Below are 22590 nucleotides of genomic sequence, written 5' to 3'. Positions count from 1 at the left end.
GACCTGGACTGGAGGAGGCGGAGGTTGAACGGTTTCCCGTTTGTTCTGTAGATTAGCTCCAGTGCAGCTACAACACTAGCATCTACCGAACAATGTGATAACTTACCCAAGTATATCCTTTCTGCAAAAAGTAGGACAAATCTAACCCAGCCAACTACAGCTCTATCAGTCTACTTCCAATCATCAGCAAATGACAAATACCAGGGCTACTAGAGCAGCTCAAAGGCTGGGTATTCTGCGGCGAGTGGCTCACCTCATTACTCCCCAAAGCCTTTCCACCACCTACAAGGCACAAGTCAGGAATGTGATAGAATATTCTACACTTGCTTGGGTGGGTGCAACTGCAATAATATTCAAGAAACTCGATACCATCCACTTGATCGGCATCTCATCCACTAGTCTAAACCTCCACCCCTTCCACCACCAGTGTACTGTGGCTGCAGTGTGTACCATCTACAAGATGCACTACAGCAACTCCTAAGCCCACAACCTCCAACTTCTAGAGGGACAAGGGCAGCAGGTACATGGGAACACCACCATCTCCAAGTCACACACCATCCTGACTTGGACATATATCGCTGTTCCATCGTCATTGCTGGGTCAAAATCCTGGAACTCCTTAACTAACAGCATTGTGGGAGCACCTTCACCACATGCAGCAGTTCAAGAAAGCAGCTCACCATCACCTTTTCAGGACAACTAGTTATGGGCAATAACTGTCGTTCTTGCCAGCGATGCCCACATCCCGAGAATGAATAAAAAATAGCATGTGTCATGCATGCTCTACCATTTGGAAGAAGTTGCTTTTATTCCGACTTTTAAAAAATGTTAGAGAGCAAAACAAAGGTAGGGGCTCTCACATGGGGAAAAGGTAAACCTGAAATAAATATGAACAAACTTTTAAAAAATATAATTTTTTTTTAAAGTTTCTTAAAAATTGTATTTTCAGTCATTATGGAGAAATTTGACACAAAATTAAAATTAGTTTTTCAGGGCCATAAAGTTTGTTATCAGTCAATATGCTGTTAAAACCCCAGTTACGTCTAATCCAACAAGGCCTAACTTTTAATGGGGTATTTAACAGCGATATTACCGCGGAAAAGCCCAAGTTCTTGTCAGTTTCACTGATTTCCCTGATTACACTGATTGCCAGCTATGGGGAGGGGAGTCACTGCGCAGCCAGTGTTGGAGCAGTGAATGGACTGACCGCAACTTCAGGATTTGTGCATTAGGATGCACATGCGCTACATCCTGAAGTTGCGGTCAGTTTCAAAAGGGTAATAACAGCAAACACTGTTAGTTCTCCGTTATTACCCACTGCAAATTCCGGGCCAAAGTATCTTTCTTCACACCCCCACCTCCCAATTGGATTTGGGGAAAATACTTTTTCTAATCGTCTGTCTTCTCAAAGTTTTAATTTTGTTGTAGTCTTCTAGAGATCCATCAATCTATGCCACAAGCTCATCAGGGAGTTGCTCAATTGACATTGGCTCTGAGCTTTGTCAGTGAAAGTTTCCACAGAATCCAGTGGTGAGCAGCATCTCTCAGTCCAGGATGTTGAATAGGACTTTGTTTCTGATTGGATTTGGATTCCTTCATTCCTTAGTTTTTTATCCAAAGTACAATGAGGCAGAAATTCTGGTCCCTACAGGTGGGTACACGCTGTGTACTCACTTGTAGGGACATCGGAAATGTTGGTTTTAGGCATGCACGGCGCATGCGCTGGAAACCGGCATTTCCGATCTGTCAAGAAAGCTCGACAGATCCTCCAGCTGTGCTGGAGCAGGGCCTCTGCGGGCGGAGAGTTCCGCTTTTTGGAGACCCTCCGCCCGCAGAAAACACTTACACCTGCTTTTACCAGGCGCAAGAATTGTAAGGCCAGCTTTTACCAGGATAAGAACTGAAAAAGTAAAAATACTTTAAAGGTAAGTTTATTTTTAGCCCCGTTAAAAACTTTAATTTTTTTTTCAAAAAGTAAGATTTTTGTTTAAAATACTTCATTTATGTAATTTAAAGTCATTTTAAAAATGTGATTTTTAAAAAATTTATTTAAAGTTTTTCTATGTTTTTGGGGGTGATCTCTATTCATATATTTGACAGGTCTTCCTGTCAAATGTATGAATGGAGAATCCCTTCTCTGATTGGCTCCCCATGGCCCACGTGATCCCAGGGACGCTGCGAACCGCCTGCGCCTCTGGGATACGTGCACACCAGCAGTTTGGGGAGGCCCGGCAACGGAACTCTGCGCCTCCCGGGAGACCTCCGGTCCAGGCGCAGATTTTTCCAGATCGCAGCCCTCCGCCCGCGGGAGGCCTGCGAACGGAATTTCTGGGCCATTAATATTACAGTTCCAGTTGTAGAACACACTCTTTGCTGAACACAATTTATTATTTCTCAAAATATGTTAACATTTTTTGAGAACATTGGTTAGTTGTAAAATGTTGGAAATAAAAGACAAATGATCTTGGATCTTGCACATTTATGGTTTCAGCTGACTGCAGCTTGCAAAGGGATAATCTAATCTGAACAATCAAGAGTGAGCATATACTATGTTAATAGGTCCAAGGATTATCTGTGCATTTACCACAGACTGATGTGACTAAAGGGACATGACCTTAGCTGAGCCCTTTCATACACATGGGCTCACAATAATATCTGGGTAAAATTTCTAGTCAAAATATTACATTTATTTGCCATATAAACTAAGAATATCTACATAAGAATTGGCTACCTTTTACCCGGCTGTACATTGTGTCTTACATATGTCTGGACAAATATTTAAGGCCGCGATTTCGCCGACCGAGGCGGCCGGGGTCGGCAGCGCGGTCCCAGCCCGCTCTGTTGAAGTGATTTTACGATGATTGGGCTTGTTAAGCCCGCCCAACGAGGTTCCCGGCCAATTAAAAGGAAGCAGGTCTGATGGAGTCAGTCGCGTTATCAGCCGGTTTCCTTAAAGGGGCCATGTTCAAATTTACTTTGACAGTTGTGCTGTACAGCATTGAGGTGCTACAAACACTGACAATGATTGCCAAAGGCACAGGGCTGCACCCAGACTCCCCCATGAATCCCTCCATATGCTTACGGAGGGAGTCACAGCACATAGGAAGGTCCTCTTCCCTTCCAACAGGTGGAAGAAACCTCCCCAAGAGATCAACGCAGCCTGGTTGCACATTGCACAGGAGGACACAAGCAAGGGTGTCGTCAGGAGGACCAGGCTGTAGTGGCGCAAACCTTTCAATGATCTCAGTAGATCACGAAATATTACTGCAAAGCCACACTCATCACATCCCCATCACTCTGCCTTCTCTACTCTACTCCTGCACATCCTTACTCAACAACTTAGCTTGCACCTCCACCCATCCCCCTCTATCTACATTATCACTTTCCCATCTCACAAGCCACCCCTCACCCTCATCCTAGTGCAAGCATACCAACTAACACCACACAAGGGTAGGCACTTGGGTGTTTTAGCCAGTGTTCATGTGAAGTTTCTGTTAATGTGCTGTCAAACATTGAAATCTTTATTTTCAACACTTTGCGTTCTTGAACAGGTTTGCGTGCACCTTTGGAAGTGGCTTAGTAAGTTGCAGTGAATGGTGAGACATAAGCGTACCCCATCGCAATGGTGATGAGTGTGAAAGGAATGGCTTGGACATTGTAGGGACGCTTTATGGTGTTGGTGTGCGTTGGTGCCAACCTGGTGCATTATGTGGCATCCAGGGTGTGCAGCCTTCAAGTGAAGTAAATCTGGCCATGGTGAGGCCATCCCTGGTGTCCCGGGCAGCAGTGTGGTTTGGTGCTGATGCCCTGTGCAGCATCAGTTGATTGCGGAGAAGGTTTGTGTTGATGTTGGTGCTGCTGGTGTGCCCGGTGATGCTGGTGTTGGGGCTGATCGTGGTGGGATTCTGAGGACCAAGGTGAGATTTTTCAAGGGCACCGATGCTAATGGAAGAGATGGCAGGTGAGGTTGAGATGACATAAGCGATGTGTCATTGGTGAGAGAGGTTGTTCCAATGAGGTGACACTGGAGAGAGAGTTGGCTCCAAGGACATGCTAGCTGCATAAAGCTCAATCTGTCTTGCAAATGCAGTAAGCAACAGTTCTAACCTTGGAACGGGATGAAATGGGAGCTTTTATAGACCATTTGCAGCTGTCAAGTTAGTAAATCATCCCATGCTGACAACACCCGACCTCCTTACCTAGTCTAATCCCTGAGACGCGGGGAAGCTGTTGGCAAACTCTAAAAATCTAAAGGTAAGCTTAAAGTAATACTTAATTGCCTCTTAACAATCAACTAATGATCTAAATTGCCTACCCTGCCACTTGGTGTCGGGTCTGTTCGGTGCCGACAGACCCAACACCTGGGAGAGTAGTGGGTTCCCGACCCGGTCAATCTTTTCAAATTTCACAGCTGACCTGCCTCCAATCCTGTCCTCTCAGCGCCGGTAAAATTCTGGCCTAAGTGTTTTTCTAAAAAAAAAGCCTGATTTGGTTGAGGTAAATTTCTAGATATGGTACAGTGCTTAAATGATGATGCACCCTGATGGCATTACTTTGCATAATTCACAAGTACAGCAGCTGTTTATGAACTATCTTGTATTATGACTAGTTTATTTGCTGTAATTCACCATTATACTTATGTATAATTTATTTGAATCAGATGTAATGGTGCATTTGTTTTTCCAGATATTTATGTAGGCTGTGTGTTGTTATGCTGCCCTGTGGAAAGTGAAGGATGGCTTGACGGCTCAAAGGGCCACTTTTTATTGTCTCTGTTCCAGATCATCATGTTAAACACTATAGCAGATCTGCACAACTACATTGAAAAATGTCAGTTGACAAAAGACTTGGGAGGCACTCTGGAATACTGTAACAGTCAGTGGATTCACCATCGAACCGTGAGTGCAAAAAAAAATTGTTTTATTTTTATTTTCTTTAAATCCTTCATTCCTCCTCTTTTTCTTTTCCGTTTTGTTGATTATTCAGCTGCAGTATTGATTTTTAGATTGGAGGCAGTAAATTAATAGCAATTTTTTGGACCACCTTTCCCACTAAATATATGAATACCCCGAACAAAACCATGTTCCAATAAAACTGCCTGCAAAGTACTAAGAGTGGCGCTGCCTTGCAAACCATTACTCTGACGCCCAACAACCTTTCACCTCTTAGTGTAAAGGCAAGCAGTTTTAGAAGCTCCAGCTGAATGTCCACGCTAGTGACGCCAATGAATACATTCTAATTTATCTATAGTGCGTGCGGTATCCTGGCTGGCCTTTGCAGGAGCATACGGGACAGAACAGAAGTGAATCACAAAACCTGCTCCCTAGGTAGCTTTGTGTTGGCACGGAGAACCTTACTTTCTAACCGCTATTTGCATGAAAATAATTTTCAAATGGATTCTCCAAATCCTCTCTGATTGGCCCCCATATCGAACCAGATATCTTGCAAAGCAACTTTAGGTAATTATGCAATATCTTTGTACTTGCTAAACACAGCTGAAATTGGGAATCATTCCAAATAATAATTAAATTGAGCAATATGCAACAGACTGTCAAAAATGAGCAGTATGTTGCTAAACAGCCCTTAGCCTTTTGTCAATTCAAGACCCCAAACAAGTATGCTTATAGAGAAGTAAATAATATTCACTATTATTTACAGTACTTACAGACCACAGTATATCTAGTCTGGGGGACTGAGCAGGTAGCAGAAGAGGAGCTCCAAAAATTCTAGGTCAAATCCCCCCACTATGCAAATTTTTTGGGGGGCAAGATTTTGCTGTAGCAGGGCATCTAACCATGTCTGCCATTAGTTAGACTTGCCTGTGCACCCTTCAGCTCAAAAAATGTCTGCCCACAAAATTGCTGAAAGTGTGAGCTGATAACAGCACAGCGAGAGAAAGAGGACATCTGGGACCCAAGTGAACAGGGCAACCAACTGGCTATCTCCTTAACCGATGAGATTTAAGGATTCGGAAATAAACACAGGAAGGGCTGAGAACGAAGGTGAATTATAGGGGGTGAATTCAATGTCAAATCAGGTACAGAACGAGAAATAAAGAGGGGGAATGAAAGATTCGATTAAGAGAAAGAGAAAAGAGAGAGAAAAGTAAAAATAAATTAAAATTAAAAATTTGACATTTTAAAAATCTCCCTGAAAAATTCAAAACCTGAAGGAATGAAACTCCACACTTGTAATAATAAATTTTCAGTGCCAAAGAGGTTGATTGGCAGTAATTTACACTTATCACAAGGGTACTTATGCTTGTAATGAGTAGACTTAACTTTCTGTGGCGAGTTTAATGGGCAAATACAGCAAGTTCCTAAAAAAGAAAACGGGGAGGCGAAGGGCGAGATGCCATTTTCGTGAAGCAACACACACATTGCCATTTTCACACTATTCAGTTTATGTCTGAAAACTACATTTTTCTCCTTTCCCAAATGAGTGTTCAGGGAACATTGTCAGTGATCTGTCACTTTAACTGCTTGCAGGCAGAGATAAACCTTGACATTCCCCTGCTATATCAGACACTATCACCTTGCTGCCACCTCAATCCTGTTAATTGTATCAGCTGTAGATCAATCTGATCAAAGTCCCAGAACATTTTGTTGTTCTTTATTCTGTATGTATTATTTTAACCCCTTGGTTACTGCAACATACAGTCAGTTGCCAAGTGTAACTTTGTATTTTTCAGTTACAAGAACCTTTATGCAGTTAGTTTATTAGCTTGTAATAGTAAAGGTAAATTACTATTCATATTTATCTGCACTTCAATTGGTTTTCAAGGCTCTCAATTATTTAACATAAAACAGCTGTACAGCAAGCAGAACAATTTACTATGAAATTGAGAGAAAATATATTGGGCTTATGTTTAGATTGCATGGTTTTATTGAATACCCAAATATTTCTTTTCAGGCCATAGAAAATTTTGCTATGACAGTGAAAACAACAGCACAGCTATTACAGTCGTTTGGCACTGAACTTGCAGAGACTGAATTACCCAATGAAGTCCAATCCACAAAAGTACTGCTCACGACTCACACAGAAAAACACAATGATCTAAAGGTAGTAGATGTTATGGTGGCTATGTGTGTTACTACATTTCAATATCATGATAAGTGAGGAGCAAATTGTTTTTTTTTTTTATGGGAACCATTTTACGTCAATGAAAACAGCAATGAGAAACCAATACGCTTTTCTCTTGATTTCTGACAAATGCTTAGAATGCAACACTTAAGCCTAGAAGGTACCATTAGCAATATTAGCAGATGAATGCTTAACACATTCGGAGGATGTCCCTTTGCTATTTCAGTAGAACTATTACCCCATTCAAATGATTATACCTCCAGTAACATAGCTGACAGAGGAATGTCATGCAAACACATGAAACGTCTATCTGCTAATATTGCCAACGGTCATTTCAAGGCTTATATGTTTCATGGAGACAGACAAATTTAAAGGTTGGGGAAAAATGTGGAATTCTGGCTTTGATTCTTATTACTGTATTTGTAAATGAAGAGATTCCATACAGACTGTAAAATGAATTGGGCATTGCTGAATTTTGTGGTTCCCCATTGCATATTGCCAATTGAATCTTAAAAAATGCATTAAGTAAAAACCTACTTAATGGTAACAGCATATCTAAAAATTACTTTACCTATGAAATAGAGCATTTGAAATCCAGTTTAACGCCACTCTGGTGTTTATCACACCATGCAATATCAGATCCCAGTAGGTAGTCTTGCACTGCTCCTCTCTGGAATCAGGTCAGGCCCCAACTCTAGGCTTATACGCAATTTTAGCGTCAGTGTGAAACAGAAACTGGTTTGCACCAACTCTAATTTGTAGGTTAATGCACCTTTAGTAACAAGGTTGAATTAAGATTCCAAGCACTGTATTTGATAGGGAAAGTCCAGACGACAACACTTATTGCACGGAATGGTTCTGGATAGTTTTTAAAGTTACCAGTACCCTAAGCCAGTTTTATTTATTTCACTTCCCTTGTGGATATGATTCAGTAATAGAAACATAGAAAAATAGGAGCAGAAGTAGGCCATTCAGTCCTTCGAGCCTGCTCCACTATTCAGTATGATCATGGCTGATCCTTTATCTCAATACCGTATTCCCACGCTCTCCCCATACCCCTTGATGCCTTTTGTGTCTAGAAATCTATCTCCTTCTTAAATATATTCAGTGACTTGGCCTCCACAGCCTTCTGTGGTAGAGAATTCCACAGGTTGAGTGAAGAAATTTCTCATCTCAGTCCTAAATGTTCTACCCAGTATCCTGAGACTGTGACCCATCGTTCTAGACCCCTTAGCAAGGGGAAACATCCTCCCTGCCTCTGTCTAGCCCTGTCAGAATTTTATACATTTCAATGAGATCCCCTCTCATTCTTCTAAACTCTAGTGAATACAGGCCTAGTCGACCCAATCTCTCCTCATAAGACAGTCCTGCCATCCCAGGAATCAGTCTGGTGAACCTTCGCTGCACTCCCTCTATGGCAAGTATATCCTTTCTTAGGTAAGGAGACCAAAACTGCACACAGTACTCCAGGTGTGGTCTCACCAAGCCCCTGTACAACTGTAGTAAGACATCCTTGCTCCTGTACTCAAATCCTCTTGCAATGAAGGCCAACATATAATTTACATTCCTAACTGCTTGCTGCACCTGCATGTTTGCTTTCAGTGACTGGTGCACAAGGACACCCAGGTTCCTTTGTACATCAGTATTTCCCAATCTAGCACCATTTAAATAATACTCTACCTTTCTGTTTTTCCTACCAAAGTGGATAACTTCACATTTATCCACGTTATACTGCATCTGCCATGAATTTGCACACTCACTCAACTTGTCTAAATCGCCTTGAAGCCTCTTTGCATCCTCCTCATAACTCCCACCTAGTTTCGTGTTGTCAGCAAACTTGGAAATATTACATTTGGTTCCCTCATCCAAATCATTGATATATAGTGAATAGCTGGGGCCCAAGCACTGATCCCTGCGGTACCCCACTAGTCACCGCCTGCCTCCCCAAAGAAGACCCATTTATTCCTACTTTGTTTCCTGTCTGACCAATTTTCAATCCATGCCAGTATATTACCCCCAATCCCATGTGCTTTAATTTTGCACACTAACCTCTTATGTGGGACTTTATCAAAGGCCTTCTGAAAATCCAAATACACCACATCCACTGGTTCTCCCTTATCTATTTTACTAGTTACATCCTGAAAAAACTCCAGTAGGTTTGTCAAACACGATTTCCCTTTCATAAATCCATGTTGACTTTGTCTAATCCCGTTGATATTTTCTAAGTGTCCTGTTATCACATCCTTTATAATAAACTCTAGCATTTTCCCTACTACTGATGTTAGGCTAACCGGCCTATAGTTCCGTTTTCTCTCTCCCTCCTTTTTTTTTTAAATAGTGGGGTTACATTTGCCACCCTCCAATCTGCAGGAACTGCTCCATAATCTATAGAATTTTGGAAGATGACAACCAATGCATCCACTATTTCCATGACTACCTCTTTTAGTACTCTGGGATGTAGAGTATCAGGCCCTAGGGATTTATCAGCTTTCAGTCCCATTAATTTCTCCAGCACTATTTTTTTACTGATACTAATTTCCTTTAATTCCTCCTTCTCACTAGACCCTTGGTTCCCTAGCATTTCTGGGAAGTTATTTGTGTCCTCTTCCGTGAAGACAGAACCAAAGTATTTGTTTAATTGCCCTGCCATTTACTTGTTCCCCATTATAAATTCTCCCATCTAAGAAATATTGCATTCCAGAGAATGGCAAACAGTAGCTGTTCCTATTAACTGCTGATTAATTTTGAACCTCATTAAAATTAATGAGTCAACAAATTTTATATAAATGGGAAATATATTTGGTAGTCATTCGTTTGTTTGCAATGCAGCCAAATCCTTACAAATGCATGATGGATTTGCCGTGGAATGTTACACTTGGATAAAAGCATATATACAATAGGAATAAGTGATAATGAACCATTGGAATTCTGTGTACACAATTATCCAAACTCTCTTGTATAGATAATTTGGAATTTCAGTTGAGCACATAAATCATAAAGAATGCAAAGATCCTACAGGCATGGATTTTAACATAACTTATAGAAAACATAACCTTTGGCATGTACGTTTATTTATAGTGTTACTACATGCTGGAGTTGTTAAATCAAGTGCATGTACGGAATGTCAAGCCGTTACCTCCAGCCCTTCTGGTATAATTTATTTTAGCTCTTTATTGAGTTTGTAAATTACTATCTTGTGTGCATCAGAAATAAAGCATCTAAGAGCTCCTTTGATGGCTCAGTGGGTAAAGGAAGTGTGGAAGTGAGCCATACAGTCCAAGTAGGGTCCACGAGAAATCCCTATTCTGGTTCACCTAAGATGGCAATAGATTTTCTGCAGTCAGTCCCATTGTCTCTTGGTTAAAGAGGGGAAAATCAGCAAGCATTTTCACTCAATCTTTATTTATTGTCCTCTGCTGCAAAATGTGCATAGGTAGATGCTGGACGAGAAAAGGATTGGGTTCAGCTGTGATACCTCCCATTCTTGACTAGCCCTGCTGACAGTCACTGTTTAAAGGCCGTGCCTTTAGTCGACTAGGCCCCAAGCTGCGGAATTCCCTCCCTAAACCTCCCCCCCCCCTCGCCCTCCTCTTTTAAGGCACTCCTTAAAACTGACCTTTTTGACCAAGCTTATAGTCACCTGCCCTAATATCTCCTGCTTTGGTTTGGTGTCAGTTTATGTCTGATTACGCTCATGTGAAGCACCTTGGGGCTTTTTCTTACATTAAAGACGGTATATAAATGTAAGTAGTTGTCGTTAATTCAAAGTTACAACAAAAAGCTGGATCACCATGGTACTTAGAGCCAATGGAATGACTAAGAATCTCAAAGCAGTTTGTTATTAGATTCAGAAACATTTTAGTATACTGGTAAAAATTAAATTATGTACTGCTATCTCACCTAATCACACGTACTTTTTCTCCTTGAACTTTGTTAGTCGTGCTTTCCTCTATTGTGTCCAACCATACAGACACTTCTTCCTGTTCATGAGTTAGCTCCATTTATATTTTTTCATACTTTTAGAAACAGGATGTAAAATGCATGGCTGCTGCCTCTGTCTCATTTTATAACTTCCTGTTAGTGAGTTGGTAGAGAGTAATTTCATTGTTACCATTGTTCCATTGCCTTAGCAATGAGTGTCATCAGGATATTCTATCATGGGGAGACATTGCAGCCTACTTCAATGCTGTTCCCACTCAACATCAGCTGGTGTGCACATCCAGCAGGTTTTGCTGGATGATGATCAGGCGTGAGTGATTTTTCCCCTCCATACTGTGACCAATTGTAATACTGCTACTGCTATTCTGGCTGAGATCAGCAAAAATGCCAGGCATCTAAACTGGCACAGTCCTGCTCTGCACAGCTCAGTGACCATTTAAATTAGCTAGCTGGTAATTGGGTGTTTTGACCAGATTTAACCAAGGAAAATTGTCAGTGACTATATCAGGGTAATTTAACAAATGGAAGACTTGGAACCAGCCTTTAGGACATTCTCTGAGGGATTGTGATCAGTTTTATTCATTCTTACCCAAATGGAGTTCAACATGCATAGATGACCATATAAGCAAGTCTGACAATACTCTTGTCACTTCTATTGCTCTGCATAATTTAATGATGAAAGAGTGCAGATATTTGTATATCATCACAGCCGTTCCAAGGAAAAGAAATGTCTCGTATGTCCAAAGTAGCAAACTGTTAATTTATACTCATGTGACTTAACAGAAAAGTAACACTATATAGACATGTGTGTGGCTATTTCAACAAAATAGCATTAGCATATACAGAAAATCAACAATCCTGCCAAAGGATCCGATTAGTAACAGTTTGCTCTTTTGCGTTCAGCGTCACACAGTTTGCATTCGATCATGCACAGGAAATGGCAAAGAATGTACAATTACATTTGTCATTCAGACAATGCACAGCATTCAGTTAATTAATGTAAAATGCCATCGCTTTTTTTTTTGCAAAAGATCGCAATGAATTGTCATTTCAAAGCAATGATAACTAAGGTAATGTTTTTTGTTTCTCAGGAGAAATTGAAATTGGCAGTAAAAGAAGGCAACACTTTACTAATATGTATTAAGGAGCCACTTACTAAAAATCCTAATTATAAACTGAACTATGATGAACTGGAAAATATGGCTACCGTTGAAAGGTTAGTGAGAATCTTCAAACACCAGAACATTTTCTTTACTGCATAAACTGTCATATAAAAGCATGCGTCAAACATTTTAGTGATAAACCCTACTAAATCAGTCATTTTTTGTGTTTGAAATATAATTGTTAAATATTTTACAACTAAAATTGGATTTTCAAAGTTTCTTTGTTGTCCTCAGATGAAAATGATTCCATACCAGAAACATCACTCTTTACAACATTCATTTTTATTGAAGATAAAAGTCTACATATATTATTATATTTGTTTATCTTGCAACATTTACTACCTGAATTTGTATATTAACCACATTTCTATCAATAACTATAGCAAAAATTGCTAGACATTTCATAAGATTCCAAGTTGAGAAATTGCTAATTATCCCATCCAACTCAATCCATCATTCAGTCTTTGCTGAATCAGAAATTAATCTAAATTCCTTTTGAAATCTTGAACTGCGTCAGTATTTACTGTGCTAGCTGGCTGCTATTACATAAGGCATCATCAGGGCCTGGGAACAAGTTGCACATGTGACTGCTTGATAGAGAGTGGTCATTTGGGCAGATAGGGGAAACACAAAAATGTGTGGAGAAAGATAACTCTAAAAATACAAAGCGTTTAATTTTGAAGTGTAGTTTTGACAATCTTCAAATGAATTAGTGAATTTGTGGACTTGCTCACAGCAAACTGAAGAATACTTATTTAGTTCAGCATGATGGGGATGTGGAGCACAGGCAGGGCCGAACCTCAGACCCAGGAATGCAGTGGCGAGTAGACAGCAGATGGGTTGTGTGTGGGGGAGCATTCAAGGGGATAGGATGGAGTAGAAGTTGGATATAATACAATAGCACTTACTTGGGAAAAGGGCTGCTGAAATTTTTTGTAGTGATAGCCATCCTGTCTTTTCCCAGTGGTTCAGGTTTGACATTTGATTGGCAGTTGGATACTGGTTGATAGTGCTGTCAATGAAGGATGTCAGACTAATGAAATCTGAGAAAATAGCTATATAAACATTGATTATAGACATAAAACTTTATATCATATGTTTCTGTGAGGATTTTGCTCATAAGGTTGACTCAGAATCAGAATCATAGAATGCCAGAAAAAACATGCCATTTGGACCAGCAAGTCTATGCCAGTGTTTTTCTCCACGAGCCATATAGTCTAATTCCGCTCTCCTGCTTGATCACCATACCACTTAGAGTTGAACTTTTCAAACAGCTATCCAATTCCTTTTTAAAGAATTTATAAATTTAGGTTCATTAAAGGTAGGAAATTCCAAATTTTGACCATCCTATATGTAAATATTGTTTTTAAATATTTAATCCTTTTTGTGATTACTTTAGCTTTGTTCCCCCTCATTGCCACCTTGCTGACCAGTGGAAACAACCTATCAATATTTACCTTATCATAACCCTTTGTAACCGTGAAGACTTTTTTTGATATAAAAAGACAGCACATTTGATAAATGCATCTTCAAATTTGATATCACTAAGCAGCTCAATTTTTCTTCACACCACACTATAGCTCAGCATTTTCGATTTTGTTGTTTTTAAGCAAATGTTTTCCTCTCCTCACCTGATGGCACTAACTGTTACTGCAATTTGATTTAATAGGTACCAGCTGCCTCCAGGGCCTCACCCAAGTAGCCATTCTTGATGTGTGATGCCAGACAGTGTTAAAAGGCTACTCAAGCAATAGAGGCATCAAAGCCAAAACTGGTCCTGCCTTTACCTGATGTGCACACTTGTGCCCTTTCCAGCAGAAGTTATTGCACAGTGATTATCTTGACTGATTCTCCACCCTCACCCCCCTTCTCCCCACCCCCCCTCCCACCTCTGCTGTCTAATCCAAGGGTGCTAAGGCCAGTTAAAAAGTGCTCCAGTTACTGCCCACTCAGATTAGATAACAATACAAATCAAGAACCAAATCAAGGACTTTTTGGTCTTTACAGCTTGGAAATATACCAATTGGTGTTTTTACCTTCAATTGTACTTTAATTTTTTTTTATTTTTTTTAAAAAGGCTTTTAATGTTATTCATCTTAATTTTATACTTAACATTTTGTTTCAAATGGAATTATTTTAGAAGTATTTCATAATTTACAGTAGATTATTCTTTAATATCTATTGATGCCCAATTTGTAATTCTTTGGTATTCCCAAATTATGTTTGTGATAGGTTACTGATGCAATTGGATGAAACTGAAAATGCCTTTGACCAGTTTTGGTCCAAACACCACCTTAAACTAGAACAATGCCTACAGCTGCGACATTTTGAACAAGACTTTCGGGAGGTACTTTTCACCTACTACACAGCATATGGATTTTTTTGTGAAATTAATTGGTGTTTTCTGCAGATTTCAAATGTTGAATTACTTGCATCATCTTACTGTAATTAAAACATAATGCATATTTGAGGTTGAGACCAATTCTGCTTCTTCCTATTAAAAAATGATAGCATGTTAAATTTAAAGTAATATTTACATTCTATTTCATTCAGCACACTGTGCAAGAATAGCACAACTTAAGTTTTTTTGAATCTAAGACCAGTCATGATGTTGAAGGTAGATGTTGCAGCATGTAGTTTTGTACACCTACATTACTATTAAGTCCCCAAAAAGTTTTTCCTCAGCTAAAAGTTCTTTGCTTCTTCTGTCAGATCTCTCATGGGAGATTTTCAAGTCGGGCTCAAAACGGGCACAATATCAGCAGTTCATCCAAGGCCACCTGTTTTGGGTGGAAGTGCTGGGTTCCCATTTAAAGGCCTGTTTGAAAATTGAATCAGATGGGAAAATGATTATCAAAGGTCCTCACCAGATCTTTCTCTGGTCACCCATTTTTCAGCCGAGAAACAGGAGGCCAATCGTTAAAAAATCCCCCCTCCCCCCCACCATCTCTAAAAGTCGATGAAAAGTCTCCAGCTTCCACAATAGTAGTTAGGTTCGTCAGACAGATTATCGCACATTATGTTAATTTGACTGGCCTGTACAGGTTTCTGTGTTTCTTTTTCATGTTGTCCAGGAGGCTGAGGTGTCAATAGCAGTTGGAAACAGGCACTGAACCTCCAGAACAGTTTATACTAGGTTATCACTTTCAGGACATGCATAAAAAATAATGCTCTTTAGGTTGTATAACACCAGTAAGCAATGTTGCCTAGCCAACTACATAAAGAGCAAATAAAGCAGGTACAGGTACAAACAAAAACACTGGCATACAAAGGGCTAAGGCATTAATTTTAATTTTACACTCAGCAGAGAATATACACACCTGCGCTGTACCGTAAGCTCTGTGATACTGACATAGAATACATTGGTTGCATCAAAACAAAGAGCCTCCATGGCTGGGTCAGCATGTTTGCACCAACATCTGCCAAAAGGCTTTAAATACTGTGCAATATGTAGCAGCCCACTACATGCATATCTCTAAACTGTATATAGATCTCCCCTTCTATCTGATCGCTACCCTTTGTGCCCGATAATGTACAAGAATTGTGCCATTTCCCTTTCTACTTCTTAATTCTATTCACAAGGATTCTGTCTTAATGCAACCCCCAGAACATCCTTATGTTCTAGCACTACGATAGAATTCTTCATTATCATGACTACCCAACCCAATTTTTTCCTTCCCTATCTTTCCTGAAAATCTGATAACCAAGAATCTTTTGAAACACAAAAGAAAGTCTGTTAGACTTTTACTTCAATCCTGCTTTCTCACAACAATCTTAATCTCTGATGTTTGCCGTGGACTTTCAATTTCTTATATCTGTTCTTACTCTTCACATATCTAAAAGGAGTTTTTATAGAACTGCTTTACAGCCTCGGTCTGCTGCGAGCGGGCTAATACAAACTCCTCGACCTCCTGCACAATTTCTTGACTTCCTCTCTGTTAAGCAAAGGAAGCGGTGTAATGACAGAGTACATGAGGAAGGGGACACTGAGGAACTCATCAAAAGTCCCAGTAAATTTCTTGGATTTTCTTCCTGAATTGCGCGTAGTAAAATCATGTACTATTTCTCTTGGCAGCGCATGATTAAATTTTACATACAATGATATAAATCGGAAGGCAAAGTTACAAAAGGAAAATTCAGCAGAGTAGAAAAATTTCCAAATCGCAAATCAGTATCAGTCCATTATTTGGTCCTTTTCCTAGTCTCAGACATTTCGTTGATTCATCCTGTTCCAATTTAGTTTGGTTACATATGGGATCTTGCCTTTTTCCTTTCACTTGAGTTCACAGTTCAAATAAATAGTTACCCCAATTGATGAATGTTAATTTATTTGCCTTCATGTCGTTGCCAGAAATATGAAAATTTAATGTTTTAGGTGCATCGTTCTGCCAGATAAATATGGGCCCGCATTGCTCCGCCCATTGTCATTAGTAAGAGACGTATTGAAATACTCTGGTACCCCTTTCCTGACTAGTCAGAATAAAATCCATCATAGCAGCAAGGAAGATGCACACCATCTTTTCAATCTGAAAAGAATTTAACTCTCCATACATTTTTGAATTTAATCAGAAATTAACCAAATTTATGATTCCATCACATTATTCAAAGAGCAAGGGAGTTTCTCAGTGTCCTGGCCAACATTTATCCCAGAACCAACATCGCCAAAATATTTATCTCATTGCTGTTTGTGGGATTTTGCTGTGAGTAAATTGGCTGCCATGTTTCCTCATAAAACAACAGTGACTACAGCCACGATTTTGCTAACTTCGGCGGGTCCGTGGCGGGCGACGTTGGTGGCGGGTCCCGACCCCGCTACTGTCTCCATCCCAGCCTCTGAAATGAATTTCCCTAGATTGGACTGGTTAAGCCCACCCAGCGTGTCTGCCGGCCAATTAGAGGAATCGGGTCTGGTGATGTCATTTGATGACGCGTCATCAGCTGGTTTCCTTAAAGGGACTGTGTGCAAATTTATTTTGAAATTTGTGCTGTCAGTGTTCTACAGCATTGAGATGCTGCAAACACTGCACAGAGGTGCAGGGTTGCACCTAGATTCTCCCATGACTCCCTCCATGCGCTTATGGAGGGAGTCACAGCATGCAGGGAGGTGCTCTTCCCTTCTCATGGGCAGAAGAGACCTCACCAGATCAACACCACAGCCTGGTTGCACATTGCAGAGGAGGGCACAAGCAGGGATGTGGTCAGGAGGACCAGGCTGCAGTGGCACAAATGTTTCAATGATCTCAGTAGATCACGAAATGTTAGTACAAAGCCACACTCAACCTCATCCTGCTTTGCCTCTCATCAGATCCCCATCACTCTGCCTTCTCTACCCTACTCCTGCACATCCTTACTCTCACCAACTGACCTTGCACCTCCACCCATCCCTCTCGATCTACATTATCACATCCCCATCTCACTAGCCACCCCTCATACTTACCCTCATCCTAGTGCAATCATATCAACTAACAACACACAAGGGTAGGCACTTGGGTGTTTTATGCAATGTTCATGTGAAGTTTCTGTTAATGTGTTGTCAAACATTGAAATCTTTATTTCCAACACTTTCTGGTCTTGGACAGATTTGTGTGCACCTTTGGAAGTGGCTTAGTGCGTTGCACTGAATGGTGAGACATAACGGTACCACCCCCCCCCCCCCCCAACGGTGATGAGTGTGAAAGGAATGGCTTAGATATTGTGGGGATGCTTTATGGTATTGGGGTGGGGTGGGGTGCTGCCAACCTGGTGCATCATGTGGCAGCCAGAGTGTACAGCATCAAGTGAAGTAAATCTGGCCATGACGAGGTCATTCCTGGCCTCCCGGGCAACAATGTGTCCTGTGCAGCATCAGTTGATTGTGGAGAAGGTTGGTGGTGTTGTTGGTGCTGCTGGTGTGCCTGGTGATGCTGGTGTTGGGGCTGATCGTGGTGGGATTTTGAGGACCAAGGTGAGAGAGTATAAAGGGCACCATGCTGATGGAATAGATGACAGGTGAAGTAGAGATGACTGAAGCAATCTGTCAATGGTGAGAGAGGTAATGAGGTCAGACTGTATGGAGACTTGTGTAGAGACTTGCAGCATGGTGAATCTGTTGTGGAAATGTAGTGAGGAAGAGTTTGTGGCTGAGGGAAGATATCTCTAAGGTGGGAGCTTTTACTGTACATTTGAAGCTGTCAACTCAACAGCTGATTCAATGGTCACTGAACTCCTGCCTCAGTTTAACAGACATGGTCCACGACCAGCGTGGACCCCATGGGCGAGCTGTCAAATGCAGGTGAGCTGAAATTCATTCTTAAGTGGCTCTAAACAAGCCACAAACTACCTGGATTGGGTCCCCAGCTGTGAACCCGCCACTTCGTGTCTGGTCTGCTCAGCGCTGACGGACCCAACATTGGGGAAAGGCACATGGCGGCGGGTTCACAGCGGTGTCCAGACCCACTGGGGAAATAAAACACTTTCCCACCTGACCCACCACCAACCGCGCCCGCTGACCCCCCGGAAAACCCAGCCCAAAATTTCAAAAGTAGTTAATTGGCTGTGAAGCTCTTTAGAATGCGGGCATGAAAGGTTCTATATAAATGCAAGTTCTTTATACGACAAGCAATGTTAGGGGGATCCAATAGTACAGAATATAAATCCAATATTTCGACAATTTGTGGAACTATGTATATTTGTTGGGCCAGAAATTTGGGTCGGAGGCTTCCCGCGGGTGCAAGCCGCCAACCTGCACTTACCTAGCGCGCCAGCCATTGAGCTGTGGACCCGGGTGGGATTCCGATCCTGGGCCTGCTCCAACTGCTGGCGCACAGTGCTTGCGTATCCCAGGGGCGCAGTTAGTTCGAAGCGTCCCCTGGGATCACGTGGGCCATGGCGAGCCAATGGTAGCAGGGAATCTGTATTCATAGATTTGACAGGAAGACCTATCAAATCTATGAATACAATTCAGCCCCAAAACCTAACCAAAACTTCAAATAAATTTTTTAAAAATCACATTTTAAAAATAACTATAAATTACATAAAATAACTACAGTATTTTAAACAATAATTTAAATTTTTGAAAAAATTAATTACAGTTTCTAACAGGGCTAAAAATAAACTTACCTTTCTTTAAAGTATTTAAAAATAATAAACCTGTGGAAAAAATGTTTTTATTTTACTTAATTCACCACTTACCTTGTTAAAAGCAGGCCCTGCGACTGCTTTTTACAAGCGTAGCTGCTGGAGACTTACCCTCCCGGAAAAACCTGCAAAAAAAACGGAAGTTCAAGGCGTACGTGTTCGACCTGTGAACCCCATACTTCAAGGGAATGGAAGTTTTGGTTTCCTACGCATGCGCAGTGCATGCACGAAACCAGCACTTTCGTTGGGCCTACGCACGAGTACTCCATGCGTACTCACCCGTGGGGGCCCGAATTTCTGGCCCAATATTTCCAACCATGTATGTATGTTTTGGTTGCAACACATCCAGATCAGTAAAATTCCAACTTTTGATCTGCATTAAGTACAGATTTTGATTTTTTTCACTAACTTCTAGTACTGCAGCTTGGGTTTTATTTTAAAGTTACACTATCTGTACTAAAACTTGAGATGCACTTAACTTAGCTAACCATATAACCTTGTCTGAATGCTAACCATATGTTGTCTGAATCCAATAAGATCTAACCAGAGATCAATTTGGAGATCGAAACTCATGCAACAGGCTATTGAGATACAAGCAAATATTCAATGCCAATTTCTAAAGTGTACTTTTTGAGCAACCCATAACAATTTCTAAGTGTAATGACAAAATTGAAACGGGCTGGAAACTGGTTAAAGTTGCTGCTTGTTGCCTGTTTGCAGGTGAAAGTCATTCTGGATTGCCTAATGGAAACACAGGCTGCATTCACTGACATTGGAGACAGTATAACCTGTGTGGAACACCTCCTAAAGGAACTCCAACTGCAAGAAGAGAAAGCACAGGTAAATGACACTAAAATATCCTTTAGGCCTCAACAGATGAACTCCCTCCTCCACATTTACTCAAAGTCCTGTAATCCTACAACAAAACAGTGCAAGTCATTTAAACTTCCCCCGTACTACTTGTTAAGTCACTAAATTATTATTTAGGCATCCATCTGTTTCTGGTTGCAAATATGCTTATTTCATGTTCCAATCACTTCTTACATCCGCTAATGGTTCAGACTCCCACAAATGGGCTTCGCCAACCTAATTTCCTGAGGCTTTATGATATTCTCAAGCTGCCAAAAACATTAGTGACAAACAATGATATTTAGTGATGTTGTATCAAAGACCAGTGGTGCTCTCATGTGCATTTAGTAAACTTCCTTGATTTGCACTTCTTTCCAACTAAAAATATATTCAGTTTTACACTTGGCAACAAAAATCATAGTCTTGGGCAATTGGTAATAGACAGACAGAATGTTTAGAGCACTGATTAGCTGCCATTAGACTTTTTGCAAATACTGCATTGGGATATTTAGCTGAGAGTACCACTGGCAAGGCACAAATCCATCCCTCGCCATTACTTTCAACTATCTAATTTGACTATTTAAAAAGTAAAAACAGATTGGACATTTCAGAAGCACAGCTGGCGTATTTAATTGAAGGGGTCAATTTTCCAATTACACCTGGACAATGGGGAACCTCACCTGCTGCCAGTGCATTTTGGAAAATGATGCCCAATATGTTCTTGTCCAATATGTCCAGTGTAACAAATATAGATTCCCACTATTAGAAGAAAAACTTATTTTCAGTTATTGTGAAAAATGTATTTTCAAATGCAAATTAAATGGAATGACCTTTATGATAACAAATATACAATGCAGCCAGTCCTTTGTGATATCCTAAGGAGTGATTTCTACCATTGTGCATGTTAGAAATACAGGCTGCATTGGCAGGCAAATCAAAGACATCAGGAAGAATCTCCACCATTTTTTTTTTTTTTGAGGGGCATTATTGTTGAAGTCCTCTATTTCAATGCTAAAATAGCATGTACAGGAGAGTCTTACAAATAAGTTAAGCTTTTGTCCTCTAATATTGGCAACAGCATTTCTCGGTTCATAATCTATGGCTTGTTTCACTAATGATCTGTTCAAACAAATTAATTGTCCATCTCATATGTTATTGTTTTGTTATTTCATTTGTTAGATATCTTTCCATCTTTTTTTACAGGAATCATTAGAGAAAGCACAATTATTAGCTCTGCATGGAGACCAACTTATCCAAAGCAACCACTATGCTGTTGACTCCATCCGACCAAAGTGTAATGAACTCAGGCGTATATGTGATGATTTTACCAATGAAATGAAGAAAAAACATGACGTGCTTGGAAAATCTCTTGAAGTCCATAAGCAACTGGACAGCGTAATTTATCTGTTATAGTCTTCAACAATTGGTCACAAAACAAGCAACTGTTTATTGAAATTCTATTTTTAATTATTTTATTTTGTCCTTTAAGGCCAAGGAGTGGTGTGAAACAGGGATCTATCTCCTGGCATCTCAAGCAGTGGATAAGTGCCAAACACAAGAAGGAGCTGAAGCTGCACTCCAAGATATTGAGAAGTTCCTTGAAACTGCCAAAGACCACAAGCTTACCAATCCTAAAGAGTTCCATCAACAATTTGAACTGTTTCTTACTTCAGAAGTTAAGGTAAACTAGAAACATTGTTGAGCTGAATAATATAAAACATGGTGTTAAGTTTTCCAGAGTCATCTATTAATGAAGACAAAAAATAGTTTAGCATAAAAGAAAATTCGTGTTTTTTCGAAACATGTCTGAAAATAAATTTAGGATGTAGATTGTATCTATTTTTGAGAATATTAAGTCCAATGCAATACAAACCTATAGGATATTTTATTATTTTATTGTAAATGTAACATTGCAAATATATATAAGTTACATATATTACCCTTTAGCAGTGACCATCATCATTAGAACTCTTGGAAAGTTGAACAGTTGAAAAGAATTAGCATTACACTTAACATCCTGGTTTTCTTTTAATTGTTTGAACAGTGATTGTAGTTATAGAACTAGAGGAAGTGGCTTAGAGAAGTGAGCTTGATACTTTGAGGGAAATAACTGGAGATTCATATTGAGTTTCTTTGGATTGATCTGGAAGATTGAAAGGGTGAAAACTAGTGGTAGGGTAGATGTTGTTATTGGTCACCACAAAATTAAAAGACAGGTGAATGTTCTGCTGTGGGAGGTCATTTAAAAAATATAGTGCTAAGGCTCAGTTGTAATCATGGGAGATATTAATCTCCCTGACAGAATTGGACATGCAATCAGAATAATCAGTATGCAAGTGGGGGTTTATTGAAGTCCTTCGACAATCTTTTTTCTTAAGCAGCAGGTGAAGAAATCCATAGCAGAGATGGTAGTATTGGATTTATTCCTAATTAATGAGATG

At 40.3% G+C, this 22590-nt stretch overlaps 1 protein-coding gene across 2 annotated transcripts in view; it reads left to right on the top strand.

The window, feature by feature from the left end:
* Window positions 1-22590, top strand: part of mcf2l2 (MCF.2 cell line derived transforming sequence-like 2) — a 469404-nt gene that overhangs the window by 234489 nt on the left and 212325 nt on the right. For both annotated transcript variants that reach the window (XM_085990152.1, XM_085990151.1), the window contains exons 6-12: window positions 4781-4897; window positions 6912-7061; window positions 12113-12237; window positions 14417-14531; window positions 20021-20140; window positions 21353-21544; window positions 21639-21830. In XM_085990152.1, the coding sequence (XP_085846278.1) occupies window positions 4781-4897; window positions 6912-7061; window positions 12113-12237; window positions 14417-14531; window positions 20021-20140; window positions 21353-21544; window positions 21639-21830 (1011 nt within the window). The remainder of the gene's footprint in view (window positions 1-4780; window positions 4898-6911; window positions 7062-12112; window positions 12238-14416; window positions 14532-20020; window positions 20141-21352; window positions 21545-21638; window positions 21831-22590) is intronic.

The sequence above is a fragment of the Somniosus microcephalus genome, chromosome 6 (genome assembly GCF_052327205.1).
Source record: "Somniosus microcephalus isolate GS21.2 chromosome 6, FLI_Smic_1.0, whole genome shotgun sequence".
In the NCBI taxonomy this organism is placed as follows: Eukaryota; Metazoa; Chordata; class Chondrichthyes; order Squaliformes; family Somniosidae; genus Somniosus; species Somniosus microcephalus.
Note: the sequence above shows the minus strand (reverse complement) of the source record. Positions and strands in the feature narration are given on the sequence as shown.